Raw genomic sequence first — 22,076 nt, 5'->3', positions numbered from 1 at the left:
GCTCTTTTGGCCAGGTTTGGATTTGATTTTCTTTAGGAAGCCATTTATTGTAGTCTGATGAGCAAAGCTAAGGTGAAAGAAATAGAAAATATGAAGTGAAAGAGGAATGGTCACAGCAGGGTTTCAACAGTGTATGTCCTCACCATCCATCGCTGTCAGCAGCGTTGACGTTGACCCCAAAGTCGAGCAGGAACTTGACGATGTGGTGATGTCCAGCACATACAGCGTTGTGCAGGGGGGTGATGCCCTCGTCATTGGCTGTGCTGGGATTCTCAACCTGCATGGCGAAAGGGTCAATCAATCACATGTATTTCATTATTCAATTAAATAATCATGATAAATACTTTTTTTTTTACATTCAACAGTTGTCACAAAAGCCGTTAAAATGTTTAAAGGTAGATGATTTAGATGTCAGTTTGAAATCCCTCACATGCTGACAGTCTATGGTATGTAAAATGAGAAGACTCAACACAGTTCATTTATCTTCTGGGATAATAGTTTGAATTGAAGAGCGTATGATTACCTCATAGATGATCCTTTGCACCAGGTCAAACTCTCCCTCCAGAGAGGCGTCCAGTAGCAGGGCCAGGGGGTTGAACTTGACCCGCAGCCCATGGCCTGTCCGCTCTGACTCAGGCTTCTTCAGGTTAGTCCTCTTGATCTGCTGAGACAGAGAAAGAGGAGTTACTCTCTACCTAATGTTATGACTAAGGCAGAGAGTTTTTCCTGTGAAGAAAGTGAAGTCTGCAACTCTGATGGCAACTCTTAACATAAGTCAGAGTTACAGTCATCACTTTCTTTTTTTCAAGGAGTTTTTGCTTACCGTGTGACCTGACCAGGAGAAGATCTGGACCCTATGAATTATGATTTACCAAAAGGAAGCATGCTGTTACATTGTGGAGCTGTAGCTCCGCAGGCTTACCTTAGGCAGTGCCGGGGGTGTGACAGTCCGGGGAGAGGTGTCTTTCTGCTGGGGGGACGAGGCCTCAGGGATGGGCCTTGGAGTGGAGGTGGTGCTGGTGGTGGTAGGACCAGGCTGGTTGTTGTTGTTGTCTTCCTTGCTGGGCTGGGGGGTGGGCAAGCAGGGAATGGTCTCATTGGGTGGGGGGGTCCTCTGCTGCTGGTTTTCATTGGAGTCAGAGGAAGGGGACAGGCGATGGTCTGAATTGGGACCCTCTGCTGCAGTGACCACAAGGGAGGCTGTCTCCATCAGGTTCCCATTAGCAGTGTTGATGTTGTCCATGTCAGGACATCCCAGGACACCACCCATGAAGACAGGCTGGTAGAACGGAGTGTTGTTGCTGCCCTCCATGCCTCCGGCCAGGGTGTTGAAGCGCTGGTACAGGAGCTTCTGGATGTTGGGTCCGGTGGGGCCCTCTGGCTCTGTGATGGAGCTGCGTTTCTTCAGCGGGCGAGGCGCGTTGGTCAACCGCCGGCGCAGGACCTCCAGGTCGGCATCGCTCTGGTAACGCAGCGGGGAGTGGGCCACGGGGGTCAGCTTGGTGGGGCTCAGGGGCCGCGGGATGTTCTCCACACTGGGAGGGGGTAGGAGTCTACCCTCTGTGGTGTCCCCTTCCCTGTCCACCATGTCCTCTCCACCCCCCAGGCCTCCTCCTGGGGACAGTGCCCCATGTTGGAAGGGCACAGGGGAGGGAGAGGTGCTGGAGGGAAGCACTGGTTTCCCATACACTACAAACAAAAGGAGATAAAGACATTATTATAGGACCATACCGATTGAGGCCCAACAGGAAAGTCAAGCGTTATCTGGATTCAAATGGGTTTGCACTTTTGGGATTATTACATTGGTCCTACTGTGCCAGACAAGCTCAATCAAGTGCAGATTCATTATTTGAAAGACATCAAATACTATTAGAACCCAGGTCTGACTGACTCTTCACAAAATATCATGTTAATCTATTGAGGGGTTTACCTGCTTTGACAGCAGATCTGCCTCCTAGTGTGTAGCTCTTGGCTGCAGGCTGCTGCAGGTACATGTGGTAGATGGAGGAGGAGTTCATGGTGGCTGGGCCCTTCCTGGGGGACTGAGGCCTGGAGGAGGACCTGTCTGGGACGTAGGGCCTCACAGCCACAGCCAACGGGGGGTCAGGCCTCTCTCCCTGGCCCGGCTGGGGTGTGGGGCTGGGGGGGACAGAGATGCGCTGCTGGATTTGCTGGGAGGAGGAACCAGGAGGTGCAGGGGTTGGGGCTGAGCGCTGCCAGGCTAAGGTGGCAGGGGCAGACCTGGGCAGGGAGCTGGTAGAGCAGACTATAGACGGGTGACCAGTAGGTGCAGGGTAAGTGCCATAGATGGGTGGTGGTTTGGACACGGATCCTCCTGGTAGCTTACTGGAGTCAAGGCTCTGTGGAAGGAAATAGAGTGAACCAGTTAGATAGACGTCCATGTAGGACAGTAGGAAGGAGAGAGACCAAGGAATGTGCGAAAGAGCAAAAAGTAAATGGCTGCGTCTCAATAGTCTAAAGTGGATTCTCTACTTGTGTCCTCTCCTTTGTCCTTAGTGATCTGAAAAAACAGGGTCTGTGAAAGCAAAATGGTGGATAATGCCTAGTAGGAATTTGCTTTTCATGGTTAGTTATAGAATAACAGTGCAGGTGAAGGAGAGGAGATGATGACAGGAAGCTACTTTAGACTATTGAGAGGTACTCAATGACCGTAGTAGTGGGAGGTGAAGTAGGGATCTCACCTGGTCTGGGCTGGTTTTCCTCCAATCTGAAGGTTGGCGTGAGGAGACACTTTTACTCAGGGTGGGCCACACTGCATCATTGGCTACAGGAGGGGTAGAGAAGAGAGGGATTGAGTGAGAAAGGCAAGAGGTAAAAGAGGGGGGGGAGACTGCAGGACCCGGTAGTCTGTGTATCAGTATAAAGGTTGGGGAAGATGAGCTGTGGTATTCTAGTTGTCTTGAGAAGTGATCGATAGAATGTTGACGTAGTCTAAATGAGCAACTGAAAGTACAGTTACACACACAGCACTGTATTTGAAAAACTAGTACCTGAGGCTAATACGTTTCCATTTCTAGATCACGTTGCTCTCTTTGCCTTGTGTCTCATACTAATCTCGGTTAACCCAGAACTAAAGTCTTGCGTAGTTGGTCAGATGCTCGATTAAGTTCTGGGTCCATATGTGTTAAGAGAAGAGGATAGGAACCAGAACGAAGAGCTCCACCCTCTCTCTTTGCAAGTTAGAGTCCAAATGTTGCCTCCCCTTCCAAAATTCGAAAAATGCTAACACCTGCAAAATCACAATTTGCCCACAGCACCGGGAACTAATGCTGCTCGTTACCCCGCGCATCCCATTGTATCATGACAGATCTCCAGTACCGTTTATGTCGTCTGTCCACTAGAGATTAGTCTCATACAGACTGGCACAGTACAGGAACAGGGTGACCTCCATACCTATATTGCAGGACAGACTGACCTGAGGGACAGAGTGTCAGTTCTAATAACAAGGAGTATGTGCTGTGTGTATTTTAGTCCCTGTTTCTGATCCGGTTTAGATCAGGTTAAAGGGATTAGAGAATGACTATCACTCCAAGAGGATCTCACTCCCTCTCCCTCTCTTCTCTCGCTCAGCTCTCCTGTCTGGAGGTAAACTATTCCCTGCATCCTGTCTGTCTGCCTGCCAGGCTTCCTATTAAACCTGTTGCAGTGTCTGTGCCAGCAAAGCCACTGCTACTCTCCCTTTCAAACATTACAACTGTCCGGTCCTATTAAAGACGAGCACTAGAGGCGCTACATCATCTAAGGCTGAGCCTGAAATGGCATGCTGTTCCCTATATAGAGCACTAGTTTTGACCAGGGCCCACATAGAGCTCTGGTCAAATAAAGTGGACAATATAGGGAATAGGGTGCCATTTCTGACGCAGCACAAGTCCATCAAAGAGGACACATCATTCCTCTCTCTACATGTGTCCCGTTTGAACTGTACATTCATAGAGGTGGACAACTATGCATCAGTAACCCGTTCTCGAACGTCATAGATCTATTTTTGTCCATACAAATAAACCATGTAGCCTATCCATTTCCCCTTATTCAATCAAGGTCATTTAGACTGACCGTGGGATTTTTGGCTACAAATATTCACACAATAACATTCAATTCCAATATAAATAAATTGATTTTCTAGGTGGGAAAGGAATGGGACGTCATAGTAGGCCTACAGAAGATGAACACAATAGTTACATAATTATTCAACCTGTAGCTACATATTTTATGTAAGGAGGGAAGGCAAGGCTGTGGCATTAGTTTTAGGTAGATGTTATAACTATATACATGCATGTACACTACCGGTCAAAAGTTTTAGAACACCTTTTCTTCAAGGGTTTTTCTTTAATTTTACTATTTTCTACATTGTAGAATAATAGTGAAGACATCAAAACGATGAAATAACACATATGGAATCAGGTAGTAACCCAAAAAGTGTTAAACAAATCTAAATATATTTTATATTTGAGATTCTTCAAATTGCCACCCTTTGCCTTGATGACAGCTTTGCACACACTTGGCATTCTCTCAACCAGCTTCATGACGTAGTCACCTGGAATGCATTTCAATTTACAGGCGTGCCTTGTTAAAAGTACATTTGTGGAATTTCTTTCCTTCTTAATGTGTTTGAGCCAATCAGTTGTGTTGTGACAAGGTAGGGGTGGTATACAGAAGATAGCCCTATTTGGTAAACGTCCAAGTCCATATTATGGCAAGAACAGCTCAAATAAGCAAAGAGTAAAAACAGTCCATCATTACTTTAAGATATGAAGGTCAGTCAATACGGAACATTTCAAGAACTTTTAAAGTTTCTTCAACTGCAGTCGCAAAACCCATCAAGCGCTATGATGAAACTGGCTCTCATGAGGTCCGCCACAGGAATGGAAGACCCAGAGTTACCTCTGCTGCAGAGGATAAGTTCATTAAAGTTACCAGCCTCAGAAATTGCAGCCCAAATAAATGCTTCACAGAGTTCAAGTAACCGGCAACTGTTCAGAGGAGACTGTGTGAATCAGGCCTTCGTGGTCGAATTGCTGCAAATAAACTACTACTAAAGGACACCAATAATAAGAAGAGACTTGCTTGGGCCAATGGAAACTTGTCATTTGGTCTGGAGTCCAAATTTGAGATTTTTGGAGTCTCACAAAGACTGCCGTGTCTTTGTGATACACGGTGTGGGTGAACGGATGACCTCCGCATGAGTTTACAACCGTAAAGTATGGAGGAGGAGGTGTTATGGTGTGGGGGTGCTTTGCTGGTGACACTGTCTGTGATTTATTTAGAACTCAAGGCACACTTAACCAGCATGGCTACCACAGCATTCTGAACACGCCATCCCATCTGGTTTGGGCTTAGTGAGATAATTTATTTTTCAACAGGACAATGACCCGACACACCTCCAGGCTGTGTAAGGGCTATTTTACCAAGAAGGAGAGTGATAGAGTGCTGCATCAGATGACCTGGCCTCCACAATCCCCCGACCTCAACCAAATTGAGATAGTTTGGGATGAGTCAGACTGCAGAGGGAAGGAAAAGCAACCAACAAGTGCTCAGCATATGTGGGAACTCCTTCGGGACTGTTGGAAAAGCATTCCAGTTGAAGCGGGTTGAGAAAATGCCAAGAGTGTGCAAAGCTGTCATCAAGGCAAAGGGTGGCTATTTGAATATAAAATATATTTGTTTAACACTTTTTTGTTTACTACATGATTCCACATGTATTATTTCATAGTTTTGATGTCTTCACTATTATTCTACAATCTAGAAAATAGTAAAAATAAAGAAAAACCCTTGAATGAGTAGGTGTTCTAAAACTTTTGACCGGTAGTGTACATAACTATCAGAATTCATGTTTAAGCACTGTTGTTGATATTGAGTTATGCTACTGAAGCCCCTCTCCTTCTGCTGCCCTGGTCCCTGGCTGCCGACTCACTGTTGGCACCGTGGGCCCCTGAGGGGGACCGGGGCCCCTCTCTCAGCTCCACTGGGTCCACTATGATGTCTAAATCTGAGACCTTCCATTGGCCGGAGGACTTCCTCACACCGCACCCCTCCTCCACTGCTGAGCCGAGACCGCCACACACACCGTGGTCACAACAACAACAATAACGACGAAAACAACAGCAGGAAAAGACGATACGAGTAAGGGAAGGAGAAGAAGAGGTCCACAGACAGACATGGGAGAATAGAGGAAAGGAAGTTAGAGAAAGCTGAGCCAGATAACACAAAAATACGACGAGTTTAGATTTGAAATATCTGCTCAGAGGTGTTACGTGCTGCTACCACTCTGAACTAAAATCCTCTACCACCTCCTCCTTACCAATCTCATGACTGTCGAGATAAGATCAACCAAGGTGTCCCAAATAGACAGATATAGTCTGACAAACAGTAGTTTGAGAGTGATAACGTAGGTAAAACTGCAGAGTGTGGAGCAGGGACTGACCTGATTTAGAGCGGCCATGGTTGATGGGGCCAGTCCCAGGGACAGACTGTGGTTTTAAGGGGTCTGGGGGCAGAGCGTAGCCTCCCTCCTGTCTGCCTGGGACGGGGACCTGGATATAGGGACACACAGCGGCCACGCGCCCTGAGCTGCTGGGGGTGGGCTGGGGGGAGGGAGGCCCATTTATCCTGTTAAGCTGTGGAGTGGAGAGAGAGAGACAGGAAATACAATGTCAGCTATACTTAAAATCACAATGATCTGCTGTAGATTACAGAGAAATTCAAAGAGACAGAGAGTGAAGCCAATTACCTAAATACTGAATGTATAAACAGTGCCTAGTGAAATTATTAGCATTTTGTTGGCTTACATTTGCAAATTTAAAAACTTGTTTTAAGGCATCAAAATGTGAAAACTGTGAGTACTTTCCCTAGGCACTGTGCAGTGCAGTATGTAGGTGTGCTATGCTACTGCATATGAGCTGATGGTCTGAGTGTAAGAGTGAGTGGGAACAGAAAGTTATTGAGTATTGAGATAGATTGAGTATCTCTGAGAACACAAAGGTATTGAGTATTGAGGTAGATTGAGTATCTGTAGGAACACAAAGGTATTGAGTATTGAGATAGATTGAGTATCTCTGAGAACACAAAGGTATTGAGTATTGAGATAGATTGAGTATCTGTAGGAACACAAAGGTAATGAGTATTGAGATAGATTGAGTATCTGTAGGAACACAACGGTAATGAGTATTGAGATAGATTGAGAATCCATGGGAACACAAAGGTATTGAGATCTCTGGGAACACAAAGGTATTGAGTATTGAGATAGATTGAATATCTCTGAGAACACAAAGGTATTGAGTATTGAGATAGATTGAGTATCTGTAGGAACACAACGGTAATGAGTATTGAGATAGATTGAGAATCCATGGGAACACAAAGGTATTGAGATCTCTGGGAACACAAAGGTATTGAGTATTGAGATAGATTGAGTATCTGTAGGAACACAACGGTAATGAGTATTGAGATATATTGAGAATCCATGGGAACACAAAGGTATTGAGATCTCTGGGAACACAAAGGTATTGAGATCTCTAGGAACACAAAGGTATTGAGTATTGAGATAGATTGAATTTCTCTGGAAACACAAAGGTATTGAGATATATTGAGTATCTCTAGAAACACAAAGGTATTGAGTATTGAGATAGATTGAGTATCTCTGGTGAGCTTGTGAGAGTTCCTTCCTGGTCTTACAGGGTTGTTCTCTTTTTGACGTGCCTCAGCTTTTTTCTTGTGCAGGCGCTCGCGGAGGTCCCAGATGCGCTTGTCCATCATGGTCACCTCTGTGTTGCGCTTATTCAGCAGCTCCTTGTTCTGCTGCAGCCTGCCGCTCTGCTCCGCGTTCAGCTTGTTACGCACCTGACAGAGACACAGAGGGAACAGGGAACGGCATGGCTGTGAGTCACACCAGGGGTCAGATGGATGGGAAGTAGGGTCATTCCTGTGTGTGTGTGTGTGTGTGTGTGTGTGTGTGTGTGTGTGTGTGTGTGTGTGTGTGTGTGTGTGTGTGTGTGTGTGTGTGTGTGTGTGTGTGTGTGTGTGTGTGTGTGTGTGTGTGTGTGTGTGTGTGTGTGTGTGTGTGTGTGTGTGTGTGTGTGTGTGTGTGTGTGTGTGTGTATACGAGTGGACGTGTGTGCGCGTTGGTGGCATGGCAGAGTCACGCCAGTGGGCATCCTGTCCTGTCTCTGTTTAACCAGGCCCTGGCAGGATGAGGGATGAAGAGACAAAAGCTGCAAATGTCCTTCAGAATGAAAATGTCAATCTGACTCTAATCTCCTCTCCTTCATCTGATCTACAGCTGGATGATGTAACTTCCCCCTGAAAATATGAATCTGAAGTGTCATTACTTTATATAGTGTAAAAACACGTGTCACATTAAATTGATCTCTCAGCATGACTCTGTGTCATCATAATGTAGTGGTATTGTGATGAGATGTTCACTTCTGTACAGTACTTGCAGTACTACTGAAAATATCATTTTAAATGGCTGAAGCAAGCACACATTTTCTTCAGGAAATGTACCTGTAGCTCCTGGTAAAGTTTGCGTAGCTCCAGGGCGGCGGTGCCAGTGAGAGGTCCTCCTAGGGGCTGCAAGCCGTTGAGACGTCCCCTCCTCAGGTCCTCCAGCTGCTGGGTGAGCTGGTCCACCTTCACCACAGCTGACTGCAGCTCTGCCTGCTTCTCCTGGAACAGCCCACTCACATGCTGGATCTCAGCCGCTGCATGGGTAGAGGACAGGGGACGCAATACACTAATATCAGTAACTATGTATTATGTGTGTGTATATGTGTGTGTTATGGAGAAATCAAAACATATGCTTCAAGTCTGACGCTGTGTGAGAGAAGAGTGAGTATAGTGTATCATTATCAGTGTGTGGCAGGCAGGGTGCAGCCTTGGACGTTATACAGAACAAGACCCTGCTACAGTATGACCATGGAGACGTTAAAACATTCAGAGAACTCCTGTCAACACCCAGACACACCCAGTTCCAGACCACAACATAGGGAGGGTCAGATTCCAGGCTCACTGACAGAACTAAGGAAAGAGATGACATCATGGACAGCTGAACGGAGCCCAGATTCTACTTTCACCATGTTAACAGGGCAGTGTGTGTGTGCGCGCAAGTGTGTCTGTATTGGAGCATTGCTTACACAGGTTGCCATTGATGAGCTTGCTGTAGTCCACCTGGCCCCTCATGGCGCGGATCTTCTTTAGTTTGGCCTCCTGACTCTCCACTCGCTCCTTCAACCTCTGCAGCTTCTCAGCCTCTGATGCTGTCTGGCCCTGTGTGTTGTCCTGCTGCTTCAGGTACCTCAAACGCTGCTCCTGAGGGGAGGGGAGGGGAGGGGAGGGGAGGGGAGGGGAGGGGAGGGGGAGGGGAGGGGAGGGGAGGGGAGGGGAGAGTTGAAGGAGGGACAGAGGGGAACAATGAGTTACAGATGTGGGGAGGTAAAATGTAGTGCAAGCATTCCTCCACTTCATTCAGACACAGATAAAATTACACACACTGACGCAGACACACATATTCGAACACAAGTACATAACAATGACCTGCTTTTAGAAATAACTTTTCACACACACACAGCCACACACACACCTCCGTTCTCACAGAAGAGAGCTGAAAGGAACAAAGGACGAAAAGGAAGGAGATGGTAAAGGAAAAAGAGAGTGAAAAGAGAAAGAAAGTAATAAAAAAGTATTGAAAAAAGAGGGAGCAAGAGACACACAGCAAATGTAATCAAATTCAGCTAACTTAGTGGACCTAAACACACAGATTTGCAGAGAAGAGAGAATACACAAACCATTTTTCTCTTATCAAAACATTTAAAGGGCTTTGCTGCCAACACATGTTTTCTCCAATACAAAAAACACCAGCCTTGCAAATGACATACATAGATAATCTAAATAACGAAAACAAATCCATACATACCAGTAGTGGAGTGAGTGAATGAGTGAAAAACAAATCAGTATGTGAATGAGAGTGAATGAGGTAGTGAGTACAAGGGATTGCAAGGCTATGTGGTGCTGACTAAAGAATTTTCAGGTCTGCTCTAGAATGAGCAAACACAATGCAGGTTCTGACACAGAAAGAGAGAGCGAGAGAGAGAGAGAGAGAACTGGGCAGGGAGTGTTGACTAAACACAATCCACTGTTCAATAGAAGGACAAAATGAGAGCGGTAACCCACTCTATGCAAACACCCAAAATCACAACTAATCACAAACATTAATACACAGTGTTATTAGAGTGAGGAAATAAAACATTCCCATACTGACACGTGTACGTAGCTTATAAAGTCACAGAAGCTTCATTAAACCTCTAGTAGTCAACTGCATCACCGGTATTACCCTAATCATCAACACATAAAAAGGCATCATGGCTGCTTATAGGATAGACTACGTTGAAACATCCAGTGTTTCCTCACACCCATAATAAAACATAAACAGACATATTTACCTTCAGACTGAGAAACACCAGTTAAAACCTAATCCACAATCGGATCTAAACAGGAAATGTGATTATCAATAAAATACTAAAGAATACATGACAAGTTCACCCCTGATGTCTCAGGTAAATGCTTTCCTGGTGCTAAATTTGAGTTTCCAGTATGTTGCGTGTGGTAAAATAGGGTAAACCCTTAACTGTTAAACCCTCTAGGTTCCTCTCCATCCTCTCCTCTCCTTGAGACAGCCCAGCAGCTGGCTGCTCACCGCTGACCTCATTTCCTGCCGGACATCTATTCCCTTCCTGTTGTTGTCCCTGCTCGTTGTCCCTGGCGATGCATGCTGCCACCTCACACAATGACCATACTGACCTTAGGAACCATAACCCTGTACCTAGCTAGTGACTGTACACAACATCACACACAAGATGATATAGGAACTGCTTGATGTGTTTAAATGACCACAGAGACCACAACAAGCTGACCACCGCACATGTGACCAGATCAACAACAGACCATGTGTGAACTATATCCCAACAAATCAAAAATCAAGCATAGGCAGAAGTACAATGGTCAGGAAAAACTCTTCCCCAACGCATCCCACCACAAATGCTGTTTGTGATGAGCAACCAACACTATTAAGACATGACAGGCAAGCAGGTAACACACACTCACTGCCTCTCTGACCTTTTAGCACTCATGTTTGCATGTTAATGTATCCTGCATGTAAACAGATGCATCTGTTTTGGATCTTCATCCAAACCCTTTGACAGTGTGCAGGTATCTATTTTCCCTGATAGCATGTTAGCATGTCCCTCTGTCTGAGACCACAGTAAAACAGGCCTCCCTATCCTGGCCTATTCCTTAGAGCAGTGGTATTCAAAGTCGGGGTCGCCAACTTATTTATTTTATTTTTTAGGAACAAAAAATGTGGAGTACAGATTATTGTATGGGACAATATACAAACATGTTACCTGCTTGCCTGTCATGTCTTAATAGAGTTGGTTGCTCAGCACAAACAGCATTTGTGGTGGGATGAGTTGGGGAAGAGTTTTTCCTGACCATTGTACTTCTGAGAATGATATTTTGAAAAATAATTAACATTTTTATAAGAGATTAAAAAAATGGAATGAATTGAAGGTTATTTGTGGATCTAAAAATCGAAATGCACCGATTGTAAGATTGTGTCATTATATTTGGGGTAGGGTCACAAGAAATGATTGTGGACAAAATGGTGTACCCAGAAATTCTGGCTGAAAACGTTTGAATACCATTGCTATAGAGGAGATAGGGTGCCATATCAGATGGATCCCCGGTGACATTTGTAAACTGAGGATCTATGTTTAGCTCTATAACATATAGATCTGCTCTCTGACCCACATGTTGACTGACTGGAGCCCACAGCAGAGAGAGGGAGGGGCTGAAACCTGAGCCAAACCAGAACAACTGTCTGTGACCAAGCAGAATGATTTACACTCTGGACACACTCAAATGGCACCAGGTTGATGTTCAGTAGCCACCAAATGGAAGAAAAAGGGACTGAAGTAAGGGGGACTACCCGGACTTGTCCAATGCGAAAAGCTTTGAAGCGTTTTGCTGCAGTGTTCTGTAATGGACACAAACCAAGCTAAACCAACACAACCACTCAACACAACAGAAATGGACAGACATCTCTCAGAGACTAAAGCTATAGACACCAGTCGGTTTTCTGAATGTGAGGTCAAGATGGTTCCTGGTAAGGCCGTCCGAGTGGAGCTGTGGTCTAAGGCATTGCAGTAACTTGAGGCGTCACTACTGCCCCGGGTTCGATCCCAGGCTGTGTCAAAGCCGGCCATGACCGGGAGACCCATGAAGCAGCACACAATTGGCCCAGCGTCGTCCGGGTTAAGGGTGGGATGTCTTTGTCCCATCGCGCTCTAGCGACTCATTGTGGGGTTACGGGCGCCTGAAAGCTGACTTTGGTTGCCAGTTGTAAGGTGTTTCCTCCAACACATTGGTGTGGCTGGCTTCCGGGATAAGCGATTAGTGTGTCAAGAATCAGTGCGGCTAGACAGGGGCGTGATCCGGAGGACTCATGGCTCTTGACCTTCACCTTTGCGCTTAGTGGGACAATAATTTGTTACGGGAGTTGCAACGATGGGAGAAGACTGTAACTACCCATTGAAATTTACAGAATTGGGGAGAAAAAGGAGTAAAAGTTCAACAACAACAAAATATATATACAGTACCAGTCAAAAGTTTGGACAAACTCCATTCAAGGGTTTTTCTTTATTTTTACTATTTTCCACATTGTAGACTAAAAGTGAAGACAGCAAAACTATGAAATAACACATACAGAATAATGTAGTAACCAAAAAAGTGTTGAACAAATCCAAATATATTATTTATTTTAGAATTATTCAAAATAGCCACCTTTTGCCTTGATGACAGCTTCACACACTCTTGGCATTCTCTCAACCAGCTTCAAATGAAATGCTTTTCCAACAGTCTTGAAGGAGTTCTCACACATGCTGAGCACTTGTTGGCTGCTTTTCCTTCACTCTGCGGTCCAACTCATGCCAAGCCTTCGCAATTGGGTTAAGGTTGGGTGACTGTGGAGGCCAGGTCATCTAATGCAGCACTCCATCACTCTCCTTTTTGGACAAATAGCCCTTACACAGCCTGGAGGTGTGTTGAGTCATTGTCCTGTTGAAAAACAAATTATTGTCCCACTAAGCGCAAACCAGATGGGATGGTGTATCACTGCAGAATGCTGTGGTAACCATGCTGGTTAAGTGTGCCTTGAATTCTAAATATATCACAGACAGTGTCACCAGCAAAGCACCCCCACACCTCCATGATTCACGGTGGGAACAACACATGCGGAGATCATCCGTTCACCTACTCTGCGTCTCACAAAGACACGGCTGTTGGGACCAAAAATCAAAACTTTGGACTCCTCAGACCAAAGGACAGATTTCCACCGGTCTAATGTCCATTGCTAGTGTTTCTTGGCCCAAGCAAGTCTCTTCTTCTTATTGGTGTCCTTTAGTAGTAGTTTCTTTGCAGCAAATCGACCATGATGGCCTGATTCACGCGGTCTCCTCTGAACAATTGATGTTTTCCGGATTGACTGGCCATCTTAAAATAATGATGGCCTGTCATTTCTCTTTGCTTATTTGAGCTGTTCTTGGCATAATATGGACTTGGTCTTTTACCAAATAGGTCTATCTTCTGTATACCACCCCTATCTTGTCACAACTGATTGTCTCAAACGCATTAAGAAGGAATGAAATTCCACAAATTAACTTTCAACAAGGCACACAATTGAAATGCATTCCAGGTGACTACCTCACGAAGCTGGTTGAGAGCTGGTTGACATCAAGGCAAAAGGTGGCTACGTTGAAGAATCTCAAATATAAAGTTACTACATATGTGATTAGATATGTGTTATTTCATAGTTTTGATGTCTTCACTATTATTCTACAATGTAGAAAAATAATTTAAAAATTAAGAAAACTCTTGAATGAGTAGGTGTATCCAAACTTTTGATTGGTACTGTATATTATGTTTATTGTTTATATATAAATATATATATATATATATATTATTGATCTGTGGTGTCTGTGTCCTGGTACCTTGGCAACCAGCATCTGCTGTTGGGCCTCGATCTGTTGCTGTTGACGTGTGGCCATCTCCTGCAGCTCCGACAGAGACAGCTCCACGCTAGGGTTTCCCACCTACACACACACGCACGCACGCGCAAACACACACACACGTACGCACACACACATCAGACAAACCGGGAGAAAGAACAAGCTCAAAATGTGGGCCCTCTCAAACAACAAACAAAGCACATCATCACACACACATATTGACATGAAACACTGGCTGCATCAGAAGATGAAACATTATGCTGTAGAGTTACAGAGACAGGCAGTGTAGGCAGCAGTAGACCTAGATATAACAACGTCAAACATGAAGACAACAGGTCTCATCTCACCGTCTTATGTAAGAGTATTCTCCATAACGTCAAAAAACACATAACTCTCCTCTCTGATGTGAAGTTACATTAGCTTTGTTAAATACAAAATGAATATCAAACAGAATATCATGCAAATTTGAATATCAAACATTATGCTCATGATATTAAAAGGTTTGATGCTGACCCGTGATGCTGTGTGCAGGATGTGTGCAACACACAGCTGTCAAAAACAATATATATATTTTGTTTAAATGCATTTCTCAGTGCACACACACTGCAGTCACATCGTGCTCACACACACACACCAGCAATCATCACTGGACCACTAGGAAATGCCTGGATTGCCTAAACAGGAAGCTTGTAGTCCTGTCATGTCCTGCAATTGTGTATAGTTTTGTGTATAGTCACTGATTAACAAACACAATGCTGTCTCTCTCTCACACACACTTTTTATAAAACACACACATTAAGTCCTGCTTTCACAGTCAACTCATAATCTCCCTCAGGTGCTTGATCTCGAGTCTATCCTTTTGAGGTGAAGAGTTTATGGTTTTGTAACTTGAGAAAAGGGCTAGTGAACAGGAAGACTACAAAGCACAGCTTCGTGAGGTCACTGGACCATTCCAATCCATTCCCATTACGGCTAAAGTTGAAACCATGATGTTCAAAGGGAAATACATTACAGCAACCTTGAACAGGCCTCTGGTGCTTTAGCTTGTGGTGCCAAGGCAGCATCTGTGAGCTAGTGAAAACAGGAAGGCTTGCTGTTCGCCTTTGGACAATAGACGCCATGAGGGAAATAGGGTCATTCCTCTGTCTGTGCGTGTGTGTGTGCGTGTGTGTGTGTGTGTGTGTGTGTGTGTGTGTGTGTGTGTGTGTGTGTGTGTGTGTGTGTGTGTGTGTGTGTGTTGGAACAATGAGAGGTGCCTCTGAGTGGTCGATTCATTCATGCCTCAGTCAATGGACATGTCAAGTGTCGCCTGTCACATCAAGATTTCCTGGAATACATGACTTCCTCTCCCCTGAGGGGCTTAAATATGGAACATTTCAAGTCACCAGTAACAATTCAACAGTGGAACATTGGGTCATCCATTGTCAGAAGGATAGAATGAGTACTACACTGAACATTTTGGACCAGTGGAATCCATTGATTCGGCCTATGGGCAGAATTGTCCTCATTCTAGAGAGGCACCAAATTATGTCAAATGAGGTTTTAAAAGACAACTGAAGCAGGCTTGTTTGCATTTCAACAGAGCTGTAGAGAAGCTTCATACAACATAGCTAACTTTGATAACTACTGCTGTCTGTCTTAACTAGTCTGTCATTGTAAGTTAAAAAACAGCAGGAGAAAAGGGGTCTCTAATGCAAGTTAAGGGAAATGGACAAAAAACTCTTAACAGTGCATTTCCTTCACATCAAACATTGACATAACTGCTGATATTAGGAAACAGCGTCCCTGTGCAGGATCAGAATTCTGACTCAGCCCTCATACCATACGCAGGACCATGCCAGAGTACTGTACCTGCAATATTTTATCCATAGGAAAAGACAAATAAAATGTTAAACAGGTGTAGGCTGACAGTGAAATGCTTACTTACGGGCCCTTCCCAACAAGAAGGAGAGAAAGAATATAGAGATATAATAGAAAAGTAAAACACGCAATAAAAGTAATAATAAATACACAATGAGTAATGATAACTTGGCTAAAAATGGGGCACCAGTACTGAGTCGATGTGCAGGCGTAAGAAGTAATTGAGGTAGATATGTACTAGTGGAGGCTCCTCAGAGGACGAAGGGGAGGATCATCCTCCTTAGTGATTTTTTTTAAAGTGATTTCTTTTTTTTTAAGTTAGCATTTTTAGATAAAACTATACTAAATATATTCACATCACCAAATAATAGATTAAAACACACTGTTTTGCAATGAAGGTCTACAATAGCCTCAACAGCACTCTGTAGGGTAGCACCATGTTGTAGCCGAAGGACAGCTAGTTTCTGTACTCCTCTGGGTACATTGACTTCAATAGAAAACCTAGGAGGCTCTTGGTTCTCACCCCCTTCCATAGACTTACACTGTAATTATGACAACTTCAGGAGGATGTCCTCTAACCGATCAGAGCTCTTGCAGCATGAACTAACATGTTGCCCACCCAATCAAAGAATCAGAGAATGCATCTAGTACTAAAAGCATAAGCTACAGCTAGCTAGCTAGCAATGCGTAAAATATGTTGAGTAGTTGACTCAAAGAGAGATAAAATGACTATTAGGAGAGGCAAGAAAGAGTGAGGGAGATGTTGTATTTCACTTTCACTTATTTAGCTAGTGAATGCAGCTAGCTAGTTTAGCCTACTCCAACACCCGGTTCAAACAGAGAGGGACGCTATGTTAGCTAGCTGGCTATGGCTGTTCAACACTGGAATTCTTCCAAGTCAAGGTAAGCTTTTGGTTTTATTAATTTCTTGCCACAGTGCCTGCCAGTGTAAATGCTTGCTGCTGACTGTACACTGTTCGAGTAGCTATGTTGACTATTACATATAATAGTAATATTGTGACAACGATGTAGGCTGTGTGTAGAGGATAGCAATTATGATATCAAGGTTTGGCCTGGATAGGTTTTTTCGCCTGATCACAGAAAGCTGATGTATTGTGCACTGAAGTTCACAAGTGAAGGAAAAATGTGAGAGGAGAGCGCGTAGATGCGAGAAGGAATACAAGGTTCAAATGGACCATGTTTTTTTTATGTGGCTGCTATGAAAGTGAACTGTGTCTGTGTGTGATCAGGGGTGCATTCCACCGATTCTGTTGAAAAACGTTTCTTAATCTTAGAACCACCCATCCCGGATCCGGGAGAATTGTCATCAACAACGCTGAATAGCATAGCGCCACAGTCAAATAATACTACTAGAAAATATTCATATTCATGAAATCACAAGTGCAATATAGGAAAACACAGATTAGCATTTTTTAATCCACCTGTCGTCTCAGATTTTGAAATTATGCTTTACAGAGAAAGCAATACAAACCTTTGTGTAAGTTTATCGATTGCTCGTCAAAACAATAAGTACACATAGCATCAGGTAACTTGGTCACGAAAATCAGAAAAGCAATCAAATTAATCGTTTACCTTTGATGATCTTTGGATGTTTTCACTCACGAGACTCCCAGTTAGACAACAAATGTTCTTTTTGTTCCATAAAGATATTTTCTATATTTTTTTATATCCAAATACCTTTTAGTTTGGTACGTTATGCCCAGGAATCCACCGGAAAGAGCGGTTACGACAACGCAAACAAAAATTCCAAATTCTATCCATAATGTCCACAGAAACATGTCAAACGTTTTTTATAATCAATCCTCAGGGTGTTTTTCAAATATCTATTTGATAATATATCAACCGGGACAGTTGGCTTTTCACTAGGACCGGGAGTAACAATGGCCGCCTCTCTCTTTTGCGCACAAATCACTCTAAGAGCCCCCTCCTGTCCACTTACGCAATGTGGTCGTTCATGCTCATTCTTCAAAATAAAAGCCTGAAACTATGTCTAAAGGCTGTTGACACCGTAGGGAAGCCATAGAAAAATGAATCTGGTTGATATCCCTTTCAATGGGCAATAGGGATGCATTAGAGCACAGGGGTTTCAAAATAAGAGTCACTTCCTGATTGGATTCTTCTCAGGCTTTCGCCTGCAATATCAGTTATGTTATACTCACAGACAATATTTTTACAGTTTTGGAAACTTTAGAGTGTTTTCTATCCTAATCTGTCAATTATATGCATATTCTAGCATCTGGTCCTGAGAAATAGGCTGTTTACTTTGGGAACGTTATTTTTTCCAAACATAGAAATAGTGCCCCCTAGCATCAAGAGATTTTAACGGAAGTAAACAGAACAAAACGGGGATAAACATTCCTAAATTTGTCCAACAGAAACTCTCGTTTGCAACTGTTGGACTAATGATTGCACTGTAGATCAGATAAATGCAGGCAAGAGTGTGCATGGAGGAATTTAATATGTCAATGTCTGTCACCTTGATTAATCAAATTTCTTTTGACCTGTGCACCTACACTACCGGTCAAAAGTTTTAGAACACCTACTCATTCAAGGGGGTTTCTTTATATTCACTATTTTCTACATTGTAGAATAATAGTGAAGACATCAAAACTATGAAATAACACGTGGTAACCAAAAAAGTGTTAAACAAATCTAAATATATTTTATATTTGAGATTCTTAAAAGTCCACACTTCACCTTGATGACAGCTTTAAACACTATGGCATTCTCTCAACCAGCTTCACCTGCAATGCTTTTCCAACAGTCTTGAAGGAGTTCCCACATATGCTGGGTACTTGTTGGCTGATTTTCCTTCACTCTGCGATAAAACCATCTCATTTGGTGTGAGGTCAGGTGATTGTGGAGGCCAGGTCATCTGATGCAGCACTCCATTACTCTCCTTCTTGATCAAATAGCCCTTACACAGCCTGGAGGTGTGTTGGGTCATTGTCCTATTGAAAAACAAATGATGCTCCCACCAAACGCAAACCAGATGGGATGGCGTATTGCTGCAGAATGCTTGGTAGCCATGCTGGTTAAGTGTGCCTTGAATTCTAAATAACTCACTGACAGTGTCACCAGCAAAGCACCACCACACCTCTTCACACCTCCTCCTCAACGCTGCACGGTGGGAACCACAAAGGACAGTTTTCCACCAGTCTAATGTCCATTAATAGTTTTTCCTGGTGCCAAGCAATTTGACCATGAAGTCCTGATTCATGGTCTCCTCCGAACAATTGATATTGAGATGTGTCTGTTACTAGAATTCTGTGAAGCATGTATTTGGGCTGCAATTTGAGGCTGGTAACTCTAATGAACTTATCCTCTGCTGCAGAGGTAACTCTGGGTCTTCATTTGCTGTGGCAGTCCTCATGAGAGCCAGTTTCATCACAGCGCTTGATGGTTTTTGCGACTACACTTTCAAAGTTCTTGAAATTTTCCAGATTGGCTGACCATGTTTTAAAGTAAAGTAGTTTTAAAGTAGTTTCTCTTTGCTTATTTGAGCTGTTCTTGCCATAATATGGACTTGGTCTTTTATCAAATAGGGCTATGTTCTGTATACCACCCCTAACTTGTCACAACACAACTGATTGGCTCAAATTTATTAAGAAGGAAAGAAATTCCACAAATTAACTTTGAACAAGGTACATCTGTTACTTGAAATGCATTCCAGGTGACTATGTTATGTACTTGAGTGAAGACCCAAAAGCGGTTGTAACAGAAAACAGAGTTCTTTAATGAAAAAACAGGAATGGCATAAATCCTCTTCCAACGTAGTCAATGGAACAAAAGAACGTAGTATAATGCAGGATGCACCTGCCAGGCAGACTCCGACAGGATAGGACAAGGTGGAAGCAAACGGGACGACAGCTTGCTTCTGGTATCAAAAACACAAACAAGAATCAGACACTGAAAGTAGCAGGAACAGAGAGAGAAATAGAGACCTAATCAGAGGGGAAGAGAGAACAGGTGGGGAAAGAGTGAATGAGCTAGTTAGGGGAAATGTAGAACAGCTGAAGAATGAGAGACAGAGAAGGTAACCTAAAAAGACCAGCAGAGAGAGACAGAGTGAAGAGAAAGGACAGGAACAGACATAACAAGACATGACAGTACCCCCCCACTCACCGAGCGCCTCCTGGCGCACTCGAGGAGGAAACCTGGCGGCAACGGAGGAAATCATCGATCAGCGAACGGTCCAGCACGTCCCGAGAGGGAACCCAACTCCTCTCCTCAGGACCGTACCCCTCCCAATCCACTAGGTACTGATGACCACGGCCCCGAGGGCGCATGTCCAAAATCTTACGAACCCTGTAGATGGGTGCGCCCTCGACAAGGATGGGGGGACGAGCGGGGGCGCGAAGAACGGGCTTAACACAGGAGACATGGAAGACCGGGTGAACGCGACGAAGATAGCGCGGGAGAAGAAGTCGCACTGCGACAGGATTAATGACCTGAGAAATACGGAACGGACCAATGAACCGCGGGGCCAACTTGCGAGAAGCTGTCTTAAGGGGAAGGTTCTGAGTGGAGAGCCATACTCTCTGACCGCAACAATATCTAGGACTCTTGGTCCTACGCTTATTAGCGGCCCTCACAGTCTGCGCCCTATTACGGCAAAGTGCCGACCTGACCCCCTTCCAGGTGCGCTCGCAACGCTGGACAAAAGCCTGAGCGGAGGGGACGCAGGACTCGGCGAGCTGAGAAGAGAACAGCGGAGGCTGGTACCCGAGGCTACTCTGAAAAGGGGATAGACCGGTAGCAGACGAGGGAAGCGAGTTGTGGGCGTACTCTGCCCAGGGGAGCTGTTCTGACCAAGACGCAGGGTTACGAAAAGAAAGACTGCGTAAAATGCGACCAACAGTCTGATTGGCCCGTTCGGCTTGACCGTTAGACTGGGGATGAAAGCCGGACGAGAGACTGACGGAAGCCCCAATCAAACGGCAAAACTCCCTCCAAAATTGGGACGTGAACTGCGGGCCTCTGTCGGAAACGACGTCAGAAGGAAGGCCATGAATACGGAAAACATTCTCGATAATGATCTGAGCCGTCTCCTTAGCAGAAGGGAGCTTATCGAGAGGAATGAAATGAGCCGCCTTAGAGAATCTATCGACAACCGTAAGAATAACTGTCTTCCCCGCTGATGAAGGCAGTCCGGTGATAAAATCTAAAGCGATGTGAGACCACGGTCGAGAGGGAATGGGAAGCGGTCTGAGACGGCCGGCAGGAGGAGAGTTCCCAGATTTAGTCTGCGCGCAGACCGAACAAGCGGCGACAAATCGACGCGCATCACGTTCCCGAGTGGGCCACCAGAAACGCTGGCGAATGGAAGCGAGCGTACCCCGAACGCCGGGGTGGCCGGCTAACTTGGCAGAGTGGGCCCACTGAAGAACGGCCGGACGAGTAGGAACGGGAACGAACAGAAGGTTCCTAGGACAAGCTCGCGGCGACGGAGTGTGAGCGAGTGCTTGCTTTACCTGCCTCTCAATTCCCCAGACAGTCAACCCGACAACACGCCCGTCAGGGAGAATCCCCTCGGGGTCGGTGGAGACCTCAGAAGAACTGAAGAGACGAGATAAAGCATCAGGCTTGGTGTTTTTGAGCCCGGACGATAAGAAATAACAAACTCGAAACGAGCGAAAAACAGAGCCCAACGAGCCTGACACGCATTAAGTCGTTTGGCTGAACGGATGTACTCAAGGTTCCTATGGTCAGTCCAAACGACAAAAGGAACGGTCGCCCCCTCCAACCACTGTCGCCATTCGCCTAGGGCTAAGCGGATGGCGAGCAGTTCGCGATTACCAACATCATAGTTACGTTCTGACGGCGATAAGCGATGAGAGAAAAACGCGCAAGGATGGACCTTGCCGTCAGAGAGAGAGCGCTGAGAAAGAATGGCTCCCACGCCCACCTCTGACGCGTCAACCTCAACAACAAACTGTCTAGAGATGTCAGGTGTAACAAGAATAGGAGCGGATGTAAAACGATTCTTAAGAAGATCAAAAGCTCCCTGGGCGGAAACGGACCACTTAAAGCACGTCTTAACAGAAGTAAGGGCTGTGAGGGGAGCTGCCACCTGACCGAAATTACGGATGAAACGACGATAGAAATTAGCGAAGCCCAGAA

The 22,076-nt window shown here is 44.8% G+C and overlaps 1 protein-coding gene across 7 annotated transcripts in view; it reads right to left on the bottom strand.

The window, feature by feature from the left end:
* LOC135508011 (apoptosis-stimulating of p53 protein 1-like) overlaps positions 1-22,076 on the bottom strand; it is a 51,306-nt gene that overhangs the window by 4,673 nt on the left and 24,557 nt on the right. For 2 of the 7 annotated variants that reach the window (XM_064927877.1, XM_064927880.1), the window contains 10 exons: positions 14,055-14,156; positions 9,147-9,321; positions 8,518-8,714; positions 7,690-7,854; positions 6,443-6,635; positions 2,703-2,785; positions 1,931-2,360; positions 923-1,689; positions 524-664; positions 144-277 (listed from right to left, as the gene is read on the bottom strand). In XM_064927877.1, the coding sequence (XP_064783949.1) occupies positions 144-277; positions 524-664; positions 923-1,689; positions 1,931-2,360; positions 2,703-2,785; positions 6,443-6,635; positions 7,690-7,854; positions 8,518-8,714; positions 9,147-9,321; positions 14,055-14,156 (2,387 nt within the window). Of the gene's footprint in view, positions 1-143; positions 278-523; positions 665-922; positions 1,690-1,930; positions 2,361-2,702; positions 2,786-6,442; positions 6,636-7,689; positions 7,855-8,517; positions 8,715-9,146; positions 9,322-9,925; positions 10,230-10,451; positions 10,669-14,054; positions 14,157-22,076 lie in introns of those variants that run through there. The other 5 variants (XM_064927879.1, XM_064927878.1, XM_064927884.1 and 2 more) reach the window with 5 other exon arrangements.

The sequence above is a fragment of the Oncorhynchus masou genome, chromosome 21 (assembly GCF_036934945.1).
Source record: "Oncorhynchus masou masou isolate Uvic2021 chromosome 21, UVic_Omas_1.1, whole genome shotgun sequence".
Lineage (NCBI taxonomy): Eukaryota > Metazoa > Chordata > Actinopteri > Salmoniformes > Salmonidae > Oncorhynchus > Oncorhynchus masou.
This window is presented reverse-complemented; position numbering and strand designations above follow the sequence as displayed.